The 16,745-nt window shown below is 41.2% G+C and overlaps 1 protein-coding gene across 1 annotated transcript in view; it reads left to right on the top strand.

Moving 5' to 3' along the window:
• EOGT (EGF domain specific O-linked N-acetylglucosamine transferase) overlaps positions 1-16,521 on the top strand; it is a 34,339-nt gene extending 17,818 nt beyond the window's left edge. The window contains 8 exon segments of the mRNA XM_029244405.1: positions 3,939-4,031; positions 4,380-4,451; positions 4,598-4,684; positions 5,200-5,268; positions 7,823-7,884; positions 10,242-10,361; positions 15,215-15,317; positions 15,903-16,521. Of these exon segments, the coding sequence (XP_029100238.1) occupies positions 3,939-4,031; positions 4,380-4,451; positions 4,598-4,684; positions 5,200-5,268; positions 7,823-7,884; positions 10,242-10,361; positions 15,215-15,317; positions 15,903-16,049 (753 nt within the window). The 3' untranslated portion in view covers positions 16,050-16,521.
• Positions 16,522-16,745: the final 224 nt, after the last annotated feature.

Here is a 16,745-nt window from a genome sequence, read left to right as displayed (position 1 = left end):
AGGAGTTCCTTTCCTTTCCTCTTTTTGCGTAAGATTGTGGCTTCCAGGCCACGTTACGAGCTATGGGCAGCTCTCATTTAATGCGCACAGCCCTCCGTGGACTGGGATTTTTGTTCCTTTATTTTACAGATGAGAAAGCTGAGTGGCAGGCCGTGTCTCTAGGATGACACAGTCAGCCAGGGGTTGAGACAAGGGTGCCCGTCCAGGCAGTCTGCCCCCAGACCTGTGCCCTGCAGCCACAGTGCTTTATCGCCTCCCTGTCCTTCCCTGCAGAACTTGTTGATGGAAAGTTTTCCAGAAGCTTCCTTGTATCTTGTTGCATGCTTTTCCGTGGCTTCCTCTAGTGGATTGAGTTAAACCGAGCCAGCTTCTACAAACTCCCCCTTCTTGGTGCCTGCTGGGTTGGAGTGAAGAGAACGCATGGCCACCACAGGGCTCCCTGGTTGCTCAGTTTACTGGGTGTGTGATGTTAGTGCAGCCTGACCTCGACAGCCCTGGACATGCAGGATGCTTTTAGCCGAGCAGGTTGGCCTGCCTGGTGTGACCTCCCTCCTCTGCCCCTCTCTGTGCGTCCATTTTAAACCTGTTTTCTTGGTCAGAGAGGACTTTGCTAGTTGCTCAGTCAGGGTCTCAGGACAGGCGAGGGCCAGTTTGTTCCAGAACTGAGGCCCACAGAATCCTGTAGGTTGGATGGGGATGGTGGTGAGGTGTTGTGTGGCCGCCGACCGGTTCTCTTTGTCTGGTGAGGCACTGAAGGAAGCAACCCTGCCTCCCGGAGGCTGACGGTGCTTTAAAACCCCCACGGTGGATGGTGTTGCCATAGAACCAGTCCTGAAGGCCTCGGACGAGCTGTGCGCCCAGGGGAAGAACAGGGAGGTGGCAGTGGCTGCAGGTCAGACCCTAGTGACATTTTATGAACTGTCCCACAAGGAAGCCTCTGAGGCCTCCCCCTCTCATCCACAGAAAGCTCAGCAGTCTGGCTGCCCTTCAGGCACGTGGCTTCCTCGGCGGGATTGGGCAGGGCCTCCAGCCTCGAGCCATATGCAATGAGGGACACTCCTGCAGATGCATTTCTGGGCACAGCAGGCTTGCACACAAGGAACAGTAGTATAGCTTTATTATTGCCATTTTTAATTATGCAAGTAAGACCAGGTTATAATGAGTTCAAACGACACAGAAGTATGTAAAGTTAAAAAAAAATTCTCCTTTGTCTTCTCCAATTCCATTTCCCTTGAAGGCAACTGCGGTTAACATGTGTGAGAGTCCCTTGGGAGACTTTATTTTAATAAGTGTAAATATATCCTTTTACAACATTTAGGTAAGGATTTATATAAGGATATATATATTATGTAAAATTTGTATAAGGATATGTTTATATCCTTATAGAAAATAAAATGTGTTCTCTTATGTTGCTAACTTAATATTATATGGTGGGCATCTTTCCAAGTCAGCACATGTAGGATTATCATTTCTTTAGTGGTTGCATGCTATTCCATTTGCTGGATGTCATGGATGTTTGGTGGAAGCCTTAATGTGTGTATTTACCTCTGTCCCCACCCTGATCACATTTAATTTGTTTCCAGTTCTTTGCTCTTTACGGAAATGCTGTCCTGAACATCCTTTTCATATACATATGTCTTTACATAGTCATCCTAGCATTTCTGCAGGGCAGATTCCTATAACTGGAATTTCTAAGTCATAGGTTGTTCAAGTTTGAGATGTACACAACAGGAAATTTTATGTCATCTTTAAGAATATCCAGATATTCTTCATCGTAAGACTGGAAAACCCCTCCTTCGCCTGTGGCAGATAATTTGAATTTCAGGGACTTCTAGAGAAGAAGCTTCTAGAGGTGGTTATTACTGAATACTACATGATTTCTCTGAAAAGGGACCAGTCAGGATTACTTTATTTTATTATTAAATTTTCCTTTCAAAGGTATCTTATTTTATCCCAAGTATTTTTTTCTCAGGAAACTGTCTAGAATCACTTCTTTTAATTGTCCTTTATTTATTATTGAACCAAAACTGGGATATTCAATTTTTGATGGTGTTGAGAAGGGCCTTTATTAGAACAGCACTGGAGAAACATCGAAGGAAAGAATTTTTATTTTTTTATCACCACATCTAACAGTTCTCAATAACTTTGAAATAACTCTAATATGTGCAACATAAAATTTTCAAAATCTGAAAAAAAAGAATGCTGTAAAGATAAAAAGACATGAACATAATGAATGCCATGTATAACCAACTGTAGACCTTGAATGTAACCCTATAATACGTATTTCTTACTTCTTTCGGCTGAATTTTTCCATCTAAGTTCTACCATTTCGAAATAAATGGACCTCCTTCCTTCAGCTGATGGAGCACGTAATTAATTTCTACTTTTCAGAAATGAAATGCATTTGGTAAATGTGCCAGAAAAAACTGGTTCTCATCGAAAGGCAACTGCCATGTAGAGGTTACAAGCATGGAGTCGGGAACCAAAGAGACTGGATTTAATCCCAGCCCTGTAAACGCAGCAGTTCTACAGTTGAGGCAAATTACTTAAACTTTGTCTCAGTTTCCTCATCTGTAAAATGGGGATAATGGTATTCCCTCGCTCATTAAGTTAGTGGGGTGGTTTAATGTGTTAATAATGTCAAGTTCTTAGAACAGTGCCTGAGATGTAGGAAGTATGCAGGATACTATTAATGTTATTATTATTGGGACTTCCCTGGTGGCACAGTGGTTAAGAATCTGCCTGCCAACGCAAGGGACACGGGTTCGAGCACTGGTCTGGGAAGATCCCACATGCTGTGGAACTACAGAGCCCCTGCGCCACAACTACTAAGCCTATGCTCTAGAGCCCGTGAGCCACAACTACTGAGCCCATGTGCCACAACTACTGAAGCCCGCGTGCCTAGAGCCCATGATCCGCAACAAGAGAAGCCACCACAATGAGAAGCCCACGCACTGTAACGAAGAGTAGCCCCTGCTCGCTGCAACTAGAGAAAGCCCATGTGCAGCAACAAAAACCCAACGCAGCCAATAAATAAATAAATAAATAAAATTAAAAAGTATATTATTATTACTCGTTAATGTCAACGGGGAATTATGTTATTCATTAATCAATAGGGACATCATTTCCTAGAGTTACATTCATTATGTTTTTTTTTAAAAATAAACTTACAAAGGGTCTAATCAGTTTTTTTCCTATTAATTAATTAATTTATTTCTGGCTGTGTTGGCTCTTCGTTTCTGTGCGAGGGCTTTGTCTAGTTGTGGCAAGCTGGGGCCACTCTTCATCACGGTGCGCGCGCCTCTCACTTATCGCGGCGTCTCTTGTTGCGGAGAACAGGCTCCAGACGCACAGGCTCAGTAGTTGTGGCTCACGGGCCTAGTTGCTCCGCAGCATGTGGGATCTTCCCAGACCAGGGCTCGAGCCCATGTCCCCTGAATTGGCAGGCAGATTCTCAACCACTGCGCCACCAGGGAAGCCCCCGTTATGTTTTTAATGTTAAAACTTTCAAGGCATTTTCTTGCTCTCAGATTTCTTTCCAAAAGTGTATTCTGTCTGCTCTGATGGGTTTTGCTCCCTGAGCATATCACAGTGTGTACAAAAGGTGGTGTACATATGTGTTGTGTGTATCTGTGATTTGGATAGAAAATTCACGGGGGAAAACCCCCCACAATGACTGCAATTTTAAGGACATGAGAATAAAAAGGGCTAGGATGGAAAGCTCAGATTATAATTGTGGTGATTATTTCTGATGATATTACATCAGATTAGGGACTTGCTCAGGCCCAAGATGAAAATCCATTTTTTTTCTATGGGTTTTATGAGCTTATTTCGGATTGCTGGTTCTTAATACTAAGAAGCGAATTCAGGTATTTTCTCACATTTTTGAAAAGCCAAGTTTAGCCAAATTCCCTAACTTACTTTGTTTCCATTTTCAGAGCTCCTACGGATATGGTGACCTGTTCTCCGATACATGGAAAGCATTTACTGATTATGATGTTATACATTTGAAAACTTATGATTCCAAAAGGGTACTGGAAACTTTACTGAAATGTCTGTAAATAACTGTCATTACAGATGACTCACTCATCAAATAAATATTTAATCTGAGTTTCTATGAGCTATTACCATTGATTTCTAACTCAGTTTCATTTGTAATAACTAGAATCATCATGGTTATTAACCATGTACCTTTTAAAACCTTTTGTTCATAGCTTTTTCAGGAATATGAATTTCAGTTGAGTGAAATAATTGGCTATGCAAAATATTTTGATGCAAAACAGAGATTAATTAAATTATTTTCTGTCATTATTCGTGCTGTTTTGGTGTGAAGGGTGCAAACTGTGTTCTCTTACCTTTTAAAATATCTTCATTCTTAGGTATGTTTTAAAGAAGCTATTTTTTCCTTACTCCCCCGGATGAGATACGGGCTGTTCTATAATACCCCTCTGGTAAGCATGTCATCTGTGGTTAACATTCCTATTCAGAGAATTTATTCTTCATGGATTTTAAGATAACACTTACATATAACTTGAGAACATCTTAAATAGTAATGCAGATATTATTCATTGTAATAGGAAATATTTTTTTATTTTAGATATCTGGCTGTCAAAATACCGGATTATTCCGGGCATTTTCTCAGCATGTACTACACAGACTGAACATCACACAAGAGGGTCCCAAGGTAATGACTACATTATGGGTTCTGAGGTGGTCTTGACTTTTCACCCCAAATAAAAATCAATACCAGCTTTGCAGAAAAAGGAGATCATCAGCAGACAGTGTTTTCTGGGTTGTTTTCTGACCTGGAGTGATTTGAAATCAGATGTCAACAACCGAGAAAATTTCGATAAACTAAAGATAGTGGAAGAATGTGTTTTTTTCTCTTTTTCTTTTCCTTTTCTTTTCCCTGTATCTCTCCATCCTTCCTCAAACCCCTACCCAGCCCACATAAACTCTGCCCCCAAATCCACCCAACCAACCAAAAAGAAGTAGTATGATGAACGGGTTTTGCCTTCTGTGGCTAAAGTGGATGCATTTTTATCCCCTGAGAGAACTGTGAAGAAATCAGGCTAAAAAAAAAAAAGTTTCATAAAGGTGTCCTTATTGAGTTTCATCTCTCGGTGAAAATCACATTTTAAGTTCATCTGTTCATTTATCTGTCCAGGCATATGCAGCATTATTTTGCCTTTTCCACAGGATGGAAAAATTCGAGTCACCATTCTCGCACGGAGCACAGAATACCGGAAAATCCTCAACCAAAATGAGGTTAGTTTTTGGGATGCATTTTTAATAGCGTCATATTGAATTTCACTTCCTATGACTGATGCGCTTTATTTTTTTCACATCATACTAAGTGCTTTGATTTGAAATTATTAGCTTTTAGAAAAGTCTGATGGCTGTGCCCAGTTTATTTATTGGATTTCTACTGCAAGTCATCAAACCATCCACTGCTGAATGAGCTTTGCCTTACTGTAGACGTTCATCGCACCACCTCAGTGTGGAAACAGAGACAAAACTGGCTGAGTCCTGCCTTTGCTGCCATGGATTGCCAAATTTTTTGTCCCTGGGCAAACTAGCAGCAAAACAATGGGAGAGTCTCTTTGGGGAGATGGCTGATGGACTGTGGCAGGACTGTGGCATCCAGCAGCAGATTAAGTTGGAAAAGTCTCCATCCTTTTCACGGGTGTCTTAGAAATTGTTCACCTCTTAGCCTCCCTGACTCATTTCAACAACATCAATTCATAAATTATACTTAATCTTAAGGAGATCACCATGGAAGCCTCCCTACAACAGCATGACTGGACGATGTCCTTGCAATAGTAAGGTTTGCTCGAATGTGGATGGCCTCTAGAAGCTGGAAAAGGCAAGGATTCTCCCCTAGAGACTCCAGAAGGGGTGCAGCTCTGCCTACACCTTGATTTCATCCCAGTGAGGTTTCTATCTCATTGTGTAGGACTTCTATCCTACAGAACCATAAGAGGATAAATTGTGTTGTTTTAAGATGATAAGTTTGTAGTAATTTGTCACAGCAGCAAATAGAAAATGAAGACACAGAGAGATGAAACTGACTTATTTATTTGTAAATGACTCTGGCTGCAAGAGTAGGAGTGGGGAGATTGATTAAGAGCCGTTGCCCTGATAAGAGTTTAGATGAAGCGGGTGACAGTAGGGATGACAAAATAAGTGGTTTCAGGATGTATCTTGGAGATAAAGCCTATGATACTTGTGTGTGGGAATGTACAGTTATAGCCTCAGGTACGGCCAGGAGAGGTAGTGAGAATCAAGCGTGAACTCCTGGGCTTTTAGCTTAAGCAGTTCAGTGGACTTGAGATGGGAGGGAAATTGGGGGCAGGTTTTGATGGGGAAAATGTTTCACACAGATTAATTTGGGTGCCTAATCCAAATTATGTAGTTAGCATCTCTTGAGATGCATATGGATTATGGAGGACATGAACGTATGGTGTAACGAGGCATTGATTGTGAGCTGTGTGGATGGAAGAAATGAACAGTGTACATATGTGTGTTTTAAACACCTGGAAATAAAAGTATCACGTAATGCAGTGTTGGGGTAGACAGGTGAGAAGCCTCATTAGCAGGCAGATCAATAGTATGTATTGATAGAGGTAATGGGTATTGGCTGCAATTATGTACCAAGTATATTGCTATGTGCTCCCCATTACCTGTACGGCAACTTTCCCAGCAAACCGAAAATATAGGTATTTTATTATTATTCTCTATTCTGGGCAAGGACACTGAGGCTTATAGGTTAAAAAACATGCCCAAGGTCACCCAGCTAATGAGCAGAGTAATGAGGGGTGAGCCAGGTTCGTCCGGGTCTGAGCCTGCCTCTTCAGCAGAGTGCTCCACGGCCCTAACACAATTTGACCTTGGAGGAGACCGACCCACCTTGCCTCCCAGTCCATCGGGAAGGGGCAGTCAGCTGCTGGAAAGAAGTCCAGTGGAAGGGTAGCATCAGTGGGTGCTACACTGCAGCCATCGACGTTTTCAGATCCAGCTCCGCAGATCGCCCGGATGCTCTTGCCCAAAGGTGGGATTTGGTAATTCAGCTCCAATACCAAGCCAAAGAGCTCCCAACTGGCTGCTTTTCTCCCAGGATTGGCGTCTCTTGCAGAAGCAGCTCCCAGGCAGAGAAGAAAGCACCTTTCTCTTTTCCTTGACTCGTGAATAGATAGCAAAACCCAGATGCGCTCATTAAATGATGGTTCATGCAATCCTGCCCTACTTCAAGATTAGAATTGTGAGGGACATAGAGAACCATGACGATGCATTCGATGATCGATTAATCGTGCTTAGTTGTTTTCTCTTCGCTAAAAGTATAGTTGTTTTCCTGCGTAGAGGTGTTGAAAGTTTTTCTGCCCGGAATTTAGTATTTTTGGTGGATGAGGTTCCAAAGCACTAGGGGTTTGTCTGAAATGAGGTGATGGGTAGGAAGAAAATTCTGGAACAAAGTAGGTACCCAACGAATATATGTTGAAAGTTGAGGGACTAACTATTGGAATAACAATAGCTAACACTTCATGTGCGTCTATGTCAAGCCCTTTGCTCTTAAGAATTGTCACCCCGCAGCCTCATAGCAACTCAGAGCAGTGCAATTTTAGGGAGGTAGCGTATCCTCCCTAAAATGCCGGCGTGGAGCCTGCACTTGAACTCAGTTAAGGGTTAAACACAATAGACCTGAAGGATATTTAATACTTTAAAAATATTTTATATGAAAAATAAAAATTTGGGGACTCCAAGGTAAGTAAAACAGAAGAGAAGGAAGGAAAAGAAATTCTAAAGGTTTCTCTTATTTTCCCAGCTTGTAAATGCACTGAAAACGGTATCTACATTTGAGGTCCAGATTGTCGATTATAAGTATAAGTAAGTAATAACCCACTCCTGGGCAGACACTGTCGTCTTTGACTTTGATGAGTTAATGGGGGAGAGGAAGGACTTTGCGAATGGGAGTTGTTGGCGCATGTAGACCTGGAAGGGACAAGCGGACGCCATCGGTGAATGAAATGGGCAGGTGAGGACCCCGGGCTTAGGGGGCAGAAGCTCTTCAGCTGTGAGGGGCCTGATGCTGCCGCACCATCCCTTTTTTAAAGAGAAGTGATGAATCCTGATTTTCATTTGAAATTTCTGAATTTCTAAAAGTCGGCAACTAATTCCGAATTTTAAAAAAAATGTTGTAGGCTTCACTTGCCTGCTAGCTGCTGGGTTTCAACTTCTGACCTACAATATGGGAATAATTAAGGGAATAATTTGAGGTTCATCAAATAATATGAGGCTTCTAAAAATCTTTTCAAATATTACATTTCTTTTAAAATTGTGATACAAGTAAACAGCTTGGAAAGACAGAGTCTGCCTATCATTTACTGTCTAGGTAACCCGTGTTGACATGAAAACAATAATACTGTAAAGATAATACATGTTTTTGGTAGAAAAGGTCAAGCAGTATAGAAAAGTTCCAAAGGAAAGTGAAAACTTTTCTCTCCCTCCTTGGCCCACCCACAATCATAGTCTTGTTGTCCCAACAGTTTTTTTCTGTGTAAAAACAAAAGGATACATATACCAGCATAGGGTGCCTGACACAGCTAGGTTTAAATTTATTGGTAAGTGTGGGAGTTTTGCACCTCATTCATTATACATTTGTTCATTTATACCACACATCTTTATCAGGTACCTACCATGGGCCAGTCACCAGGCTTTGCAGTAGGAATGCAGTTATGGAGGAAGCATGGCTCTTGTCTTGAGGACCTCAGACACTGAATCTGAATAAATAGCAGTTGCAAGAACAGCTGTCATTTATTGAGACTTACTCTTATGCTTCCCTAGCTCTGTCTCATCTCCCTCTTCTGAGAGTCTTGTGAGGTTGGCGAAGCTATTCCTATTGGACGGGTGACACTTCGCCACGGTGACTCCCCTCATTGCCACCTGAGGAAAAATGTGGAGGTAGAAGAGGGCCCGGGGTCAGGATGAAAGAACTGGGCGGGGGGGGGGGGGGGGCCGCGGGGGGGCGGTGGGGGGGGGGGGGGGGGGGGGGGGCACCTCTGAGGCTCTGTCGCTGACTGGCTTTGAAGAATACGTAGGGGTTTCCCCGATGAAGGAAGAGTGACAGTAAATTCAGACCTTGCCAATCTGAGGGACACAGTAGTAACCTAACGGCATCGAGGTTTGTGAGTCCTGACCTTTGGGCCTTTTCCAGAAATAATAACTCCACGGATATATTCCCCCGGACAAATGCCGCTCCTTGCCTCGGTATCGGTTGGCATTCCTGGGGAAACTGAGGCACATGTACCTCGTGTGAGACACACTTGGTGGCTTTGTCTCCCTTCCCTTGTGCGGAGTGGGGTTTCTGTTCTGCTGGGAGAGGAAGCTCTTTAAAGAGGTGAAGCTGATTAAGAGGAAATTTGCTTTCCCTTCTTAGATGCCAGCGGACCTATTTATTTTTCTTCACTTTGAGTGGGTGGGACTGGGAGATCGGATTCCATTATGTTTATTCAGAGTGTTAGCCTCTGTCCAGCATTTCTTCCCAGCCTCACTGACTTTCGGTTCAGCGTTTGCACATCTTTTAGTGTCTTGAATTCAAAGACTACTTTTACAGTCCCAAGGTGCATAAAATTGTGGATTTATCCCTCATACATCCACAAAGACAGGAAAATGCCCTCATGGCATCCAAGACTGTCTTAGGAGTATCCAGATGGTAATCGAATGACTCAAATCACACAAGGAAGAATTTATTTTATTTTGTAAAAATTCCTATATGATTTTAAGGAAATAGTTTTCAGTTTGGTACGAATATATCATAACATCACTTTAATGCTTGCTAATTTCATTTTTCATAAAGAGGGAGCAAGCCTCAGGCTCAGAGCTCTGCCTTGCAATGTTATCTACCTAGATTGGAATAATGCTTTTTAGCTTCATTATATCTATTTTTACAGTTTCGTTCATGTCATGAGTTACTGGTTTTCCATTTAAGACAGGTATAAAAGTTTCTTCTAAAATAAGAAAATGTAAGTTTAAAAAAAAGGGAGCTTAACTTAGAGAAAATGTTATTAAGTAAGTTGTTAATTTCTGGAGTAGATTTGAAATTGGCCAAAAAATATCATGGCAGAACGTGCTTTAAATTGCGAAAGATACTTGTATAAATGCTGTTACCATGACTCATGAGCTTACGCAACTTAATACTTTCCCTCTCCTCCCCTTTTTTCTTTTGTTGTTCTTTATGTTCACAGGGAACTTGGGTTTTTAGATCAGCTAAGGATCACGCATAACACGGACATATTTATTGGAATGCATGGAGCTGGTCTTACCCATTTACTTTTCCTTCCGGACTGGGCTGCCGTGTTTGAACTGTAAGTGTTTGGGGACCGTTTTACGTTGAGGCAGCTGATCATGCTTTTTCTGCCAGCTGAAGCTTTCATTCAGAGCATCAAAAGGCTTCATATTTAATCATTACAAAGAAGTCACATCATGTAGGCATGTAGAAAGAAAAAAAGACCTAAAACTAAAAATGTGAAGTCTGCAGCCTGCCATTGCCCTTAGCAAGCAAATATCTCTTTCCTTCCCCATCTCAGCAGGATTCGGGAGATGTGAATCTATGGTTTCCTTCCTCTGAGTGCATTTCTGTGTTCCTGTCAAACTGAAAGCATCTCCCTGCAATCAGTGTAATTATTGTGTTAAAAGAGAACCTGGGGCTTCCCTGGTGGCGCAGTGGTTGAAAGTCCGCCTGCCGATGCAGGGGACACGGGTTTGTGCCCCGGTCCGGGAAGATCCCACATGCCGCGGAGCGGCTGGGCCCGTGAGCCATGGCCGCTGGGCCTGCGCGTCCGGAGCCTGTGCTCCGCAACGGGAGAGGCCACAACAGTGAGAGGCCCGCGTACCACAAAAAAAAAAAAAAAAAAAAAAAAAAAAAGAGAACCTGTGTGTTGCCCACCCATGTTCATAGCCGCGTTTTTCCATTAGCCAAGAGGTGGAGGCAACTCAGTTGTCCATTGACTGTTGAATGGATAAACAAAATGTGATACACACACATCCAATAGAATATTATTCAGCTTAAAAAAATAAAGAAATCCTATCTCATGCTATATGACAGGGATGAACCTTGAGGACATTATGGTAAGTGAAATACGTTACTCTCAAAAGCACAAATACCGTATGATTTCACTTATATGAGGTACATAGAGTAGTCAGATTCATAGAGACAGAAAGTAGAAGAGCGGTTGCCAGGAACTCGGGGGAGAGGTGAACGGGGACTTAGTGTGTAATGGGGACAGAGTTTCACTTTTGCAAAATGAAAGCATTCTGGAGATTGGTCACATAACAATAAGGTCTACTTACCCCTGAACTGTACACTTATAAATGGTTAAGATGGTAAATTTTATGTCATGTGTTTTCTACCACAATTAAAAAAAAGAGAGATAGAGAGTTTGAGTACCTGTATGCCTGGTGAAGAGCACAGCTCCAAAACACAAGCCCAGCACTTTGCCTAGTGCTCACTGATTCCATACACAGGGAGACTGAGGCCTCAAGGGGAAAGTAATTTTCCCAGAGTGTTCCTTTAACTCGGTGGTTGGTTAAGGAGACATGGACTTCTCTCCTTTAATAATTCTACTCTGGATACCAATAGTGATTACTGTTACCTGATTTCCCCTCCTTGCATCTAAATATTTTGATTTTATGGTCGCATTTTAAAAATGACTTGACTTGGCATTTAAATGAGAAACTAATTGGAAAAAAGTTGTCATGAGCTTCCAACACCCTGAAAAACATTTAAAAATATATATATGTTAGAGAAATAGCCAGATAATTGTAGATTCTAATTCAATTCTTCATTTCTTCCAGAGAGGAAGGGAGGGAAGAAAGGAAGGAAGGAGGGAAGGAAAGAAATGTCATTGAGAAATCTCAGGCCTTGGAGGTCAACAGACCTGGGATCAATTTCTGCTTTGGAGACTATGTTACCTACCCCAAGGCCACGTTCATATGTACAAAGTTGGGGGTATTAGGAGTTAATATCAAGTTCACAGTCCTATTGATAAAGGTCCCCTCCATTCTTTAATCCTATTCTGCTCTTGGAAAGTTAAGATAATTTAGTTATGGGAATATTTTAAAAATAATCTCTCCCACTCTTTTGTGTGTGTGCGTTTCTATAAACAGTTTTATTGGGACATAATTTACACACCATACAATTCACTCATTTAAATCGTATAATGCAATGGTTTTATTTATTTATTTATTTATTTTTTAAACAAACACTGCACAATAACTGCCAATCGACATATGAAAAGACATTCACTGTTAGTCATGATAAAAGAGAATACAGATCAAAATAGTAAAAAGGTGCTATTTTTCACTTCTCAGACTGGCAAATATTAGGAAGTTTTTTCTTTTCCAGGGTTGACTAGAGATTCAGAAAAGGGACACTTCCACATACGGCTAAAATGGAGAAGGGTGTGGGGGGTGTTGTTAGTGTGACCTGTCTGAACTACAGTTTAACTACATCTTTCAAGACTTTATTTAAAAAAAATTTTTTTTCCTTCCCTTTTTTTTTTACATCTTTACTGGAGTACAATTGCCCCACAATGGTGTGCCAGCCCCCACCCTACAACAAAGTGAATCAGCCACACATACACACACGCTGCCACATCTCCCTCCTGCGTCTCCCTCCCCCCCACTCCCCCCACCCCACCCCTCCAGGCAGTCACAAAGCACCAAGCTGATCTCCCCACGCCACACAGCCGCCTCCCACCAGCCATCCACCCCACGCCTGGCAGTGTACACATGTCCATGCCTCTCCCTCGCCCTGCCACAGCCCACCCCCCCCACATCCCCAAGTCCACTCCCCAGCAGGTCTGCGTCCCCACTCCTGTCCCACCCCCAGGCTCCTCACGACATTCCCTTTTTCTTAAATTCCATATATATGTGTTAGCATACGGTATTTGTCTTTCTCTTTCTGACTTACTTCACTCTGTATGACAGACTTTAGGTCTATCCACCTCATTACAAATAGCTCAATTTCGTTTCTTTTTATGGCTGAGTAATATTCCATTGTATATATGTTCCACATCTTCTTTATCCATTCATCCGATGATGGACACTTAGGTTGTTTCCATCTCCGGGCTATTGTAAATAGAGCTGCAATGAACATTTTGGTACATGACTCTTTTTGAATTATGGTTTTCTCAGGGTATATGCCCAGTAGTGGGATTGCTGGGTCATATGGTAGTTCTATTTGTAGTTTTTTAAGGAACCTCCATACTGTTCTCCACAGTGGCTGTATCAATTTACATTCCCACCAACAGTGCAAGAGGGTTCCCTTTTCTCCACACCCTCTCCAGCATTTATTGTTTCTAGATTTTTTGATGATGGCCATTCTGACTGGTGTGAGATGATATCTCATTGTAGTTTTGATTTGCATTTCTCTAATGATTAATGATGTTGAGCATTCTTCCATGTGTTTGTTGGCAGTCTGTATATCTTCTTTGGAGAAATGTCTATTTAGGTCTTCTGCCCATTTTTGGATTGGGTTGTTTGTTTTTTTGTTATTGAGCTGCATGAGCTGCTTGTAAATTTTGGAGATTAATCCTTTGTCAGTTGATTCATTTGCAAATATTTTCTCCCATTCTGAGGGTTGTCTTTTGGTCTTGTTTGTGGTTTCCTTTGCTGTGCAAAAGCTTTTAAGTTTCATTAGGTCCCATGTGTTTATTTTTGTTTTTATTTCCATTTGTCTAGGAGGTGGGTCAAAAAGGATCTTGCTGTGATTTATGTCATAGAGTGTTCTGCCTATGTTTTCCTCTAAGAGTTTGATAGTTTCTGGCCTTACATTTAGGTCTTTAATCCATTTTGAGCTTATTTTTGTGTATGGTGTTAGGGAGTGTTCTAATCTCATACTTTTACATGTAGCTGTCCAGTTTTCCCAGCACCACTTATTGAAGAGGCTGTCTTTTCTCCACTGTATGTTGTTGCCTCCTTTATCAAAGATAAGGTGACCATATGTGCGTGGGTTTATCTCTGGGCTTTCTATCCTGTTCCATTGATCTATCTTTCTTTTTTTGTGCCAGTACCATACTCTCTTGATTACCGTAGCTTTGTAGTATAGTCTGAAGTCAGGGAGCCTGATTCCTCCAGCTCCATTTTTCGTTCTCAAGATTGCTTTGGCTATTCAGGGTCTTTTGTGTTTCCATACAAATTGTGAAATTTTTTGTTCCAGTTCTGTGAAAAATGCCATTGGTAGTTTGATAGGGATTGCACTGCATCTGTAGATTGCTTTGGGTAGTAGAGTCATTTTCACAATGTTGATTCTTCCCATCCAAGAACATGGTATATCTCTCCATCTATCTGTATCATCTTTAATTTCTTTCATCAGTGTCTTATAATTTGCTGCATACAGGTCTTTTGTCTCCTTAGGTAGGTTTATTCCTAGATATTTTATTCTTTTTGTTGCAATGGTAAATGGGAGTGTTTTCTTAATTTCACTTTTTTTTCATCATTAGTGTATAGGAATGCCAGAGATTTCTGTGCATTAATTTTGTATCCTGCTACTTTACCAAATTCATTGATTAGCTCTAGTAGTTTTCTGGTAGCATCTTTGGGATTCTCTATGTATAGTATCATGTCATCTGTATATAGTGACAGCTTTACTTCTTCTTTTCCGATTTGGATTCCTTTTATTTCTTTTTCGTCTCTGATTGCTGCCACCACCATAATTTTATAAAATTTTCATTATCCCCCCAAAGAAACTCAGTACTCTTCAGCAGTTGCTCTCATTCCATCCTCCTCCCAGCCCCTGGAAACCATGAATCTACTTTCTGTCTCTATAGATTTGTCTATTATGGACATTTCATATAAGTGGAATCATACCATATGTGGGCTTTTCTGACTGGCTTCTTTCACTTAGCATCATGTGTTCAAGGTTCATCCATGTTGTAGCATGGATCTGTACTCATTCCTTTTTATTGTCAATAATTATTCCTTGTATGGATATACCACATTTTATCCATTCATCAGTTGGTAGACATTCAGGTCGTTTGCACCTTTCGGCTATTGTGAGCGCTGCTGCTATGAACACAAATCTCTCTCACTCTTGTTTACCGTTTATAAAACCTTTTGTAAGCACATATTTGGGAGGTGAATTTTTTCCCCAGAGAATTGCAAATTGGCCAGCAATCCCAGGCAAAAGCCCCATGTGTGGATGCCCTTGTGTCCTTAGATACAACTGTGGAGATGAACGCTGTTACTTGGACCTGGCCAGGCTGAGAGGCGTCCACTACATCACTTGGAGAAGGCAGAGCAAAGTCTTTCCTCAAGATAAGGTAAAGTTCAGGACACAACTCATCCTGTTTTCTTTTTAATTGGTTTAAAGTGTCTAGTTAATGTGACAAACTATCTTTGAACTTCAATCCAAAGATAAAATGGTTCTTCTCTGGAATCGTGAGTTGTTGTGCTTTATATTAGCAAATTGGGGGAAAGGAGAAATTAATTACTCTCTCTCTTTATGTGGAAAAGAGAACTTCATGAAATTTGGGCCTAGAGAGATCTATTAAATTATTTAGAGACGGGATCAGGAAGCTACAGACCAGTGGGCTAAATCTGGCCCTTCAGTTGTTTTTATAAATAAAGTTTTATCGGGACATGGTCCTGCTCCTCTGTTTATGTGTTGTCTGTCTATGGCTGCTTGAGCACTTCATTGGCAGGGTTGAATAATTGTGGTGGAGACTTTGTGGTCCATGGAGCTGAAAATATGTGTTATCTGGCCTGTTACTGAAAAAATTTGCCAACCTCTGATGTAGAGCATAAACTAACATAGTTCCTTTGGCCAAAGTAAAATAACTTTCTTCTTGTTCAGAAAACCACATCCTCAACACCTTACAAATTTGTCTTTTGCTTCGTTTTTGCAGGGCCACCACCCAACTCTGGGGGAACATCCGAAGTTTACCAACTACTCTTTTGATGTAGAAGAATTTATGTACCTTGTCCTTCAGGCTGCAGACCATGTATTGCAACACCCGAAGTGGCCATTTAAGAAAAAACGTGATGAGCTATAAATGTGTTGAGTCTTTTTGCCAAAAGGGAGTGTTTAAACGGTCCTCCGCCCAGACTCACCTCACAGTTAAATAGGTAAAACAGCCTGTTTTCTCCTAGCCCCAAAGTACCTTTTTTTAATACCAAAACATGCCTTCAGGGTATTACTTATGTGTTTTATAGTCTTTAACTGTTTCATGTGATTGTTGTGTCATTGCTATTTATCAAGATACTCTTTTTGCACTGAAAACTTTACTTTTTATAGTTCAGAAACTGGGCCTGGGCTCACTGCCGTAATTGAGCTTTTTTCTTAGGGATACCAAAGTTTGCAACTTTCTTAGCTTTAGAATTTGTAAATGTTTTTATAGAATACCATGAGCTCGTCATTCAAGAGGCTTCCAACTTGTTAATGATATATTTGAGCAAATTCACAACTCATTTATTTGCCATGATTTGTTCAGAGCACAGTTTGTAGTAGGAAAGGAAAACATGCAAACACACACACACACAGTTGTGGTTCTCAGTACCAAGCTCTAGGCCCGTGTTATAGATTAAACAGTATTATAAACAGATCTGTTTAACTGTATCAGAGTCTAAACTAACTCCTGCTGAATTGTCTGTTGTATCTTTTTAGTCAACGCCAGGTTATCTTCATCAAGAACCTGAATTAACCATGCTGTTGCATTTGTTCATATTTTGAACTAATCATGTTCAAATCA

The sequence above is a fragment of the Monodon monoceros genome, unplaced genomic scaffold (genome assembly GCF_005190385.1).
Source record: "Monodon monoceros isolate NGI ecotype Baffin Bay Population unplaced genomic scaffold, NGI_Narwhal_1 Super_Scaffold_3, whole genome shotgun sequence".
NCBI classification, from domain to species: Eukaryota; Metazoa; Chordata; class Mammalia; order Artiodactyla; family Monodontidae; genus Monodon; species Monodon monoceros.
Note: the sequence above shows the minus strand (reverse complement) of the source record. Positions and strands in the feature narration are given on the sequence as shown.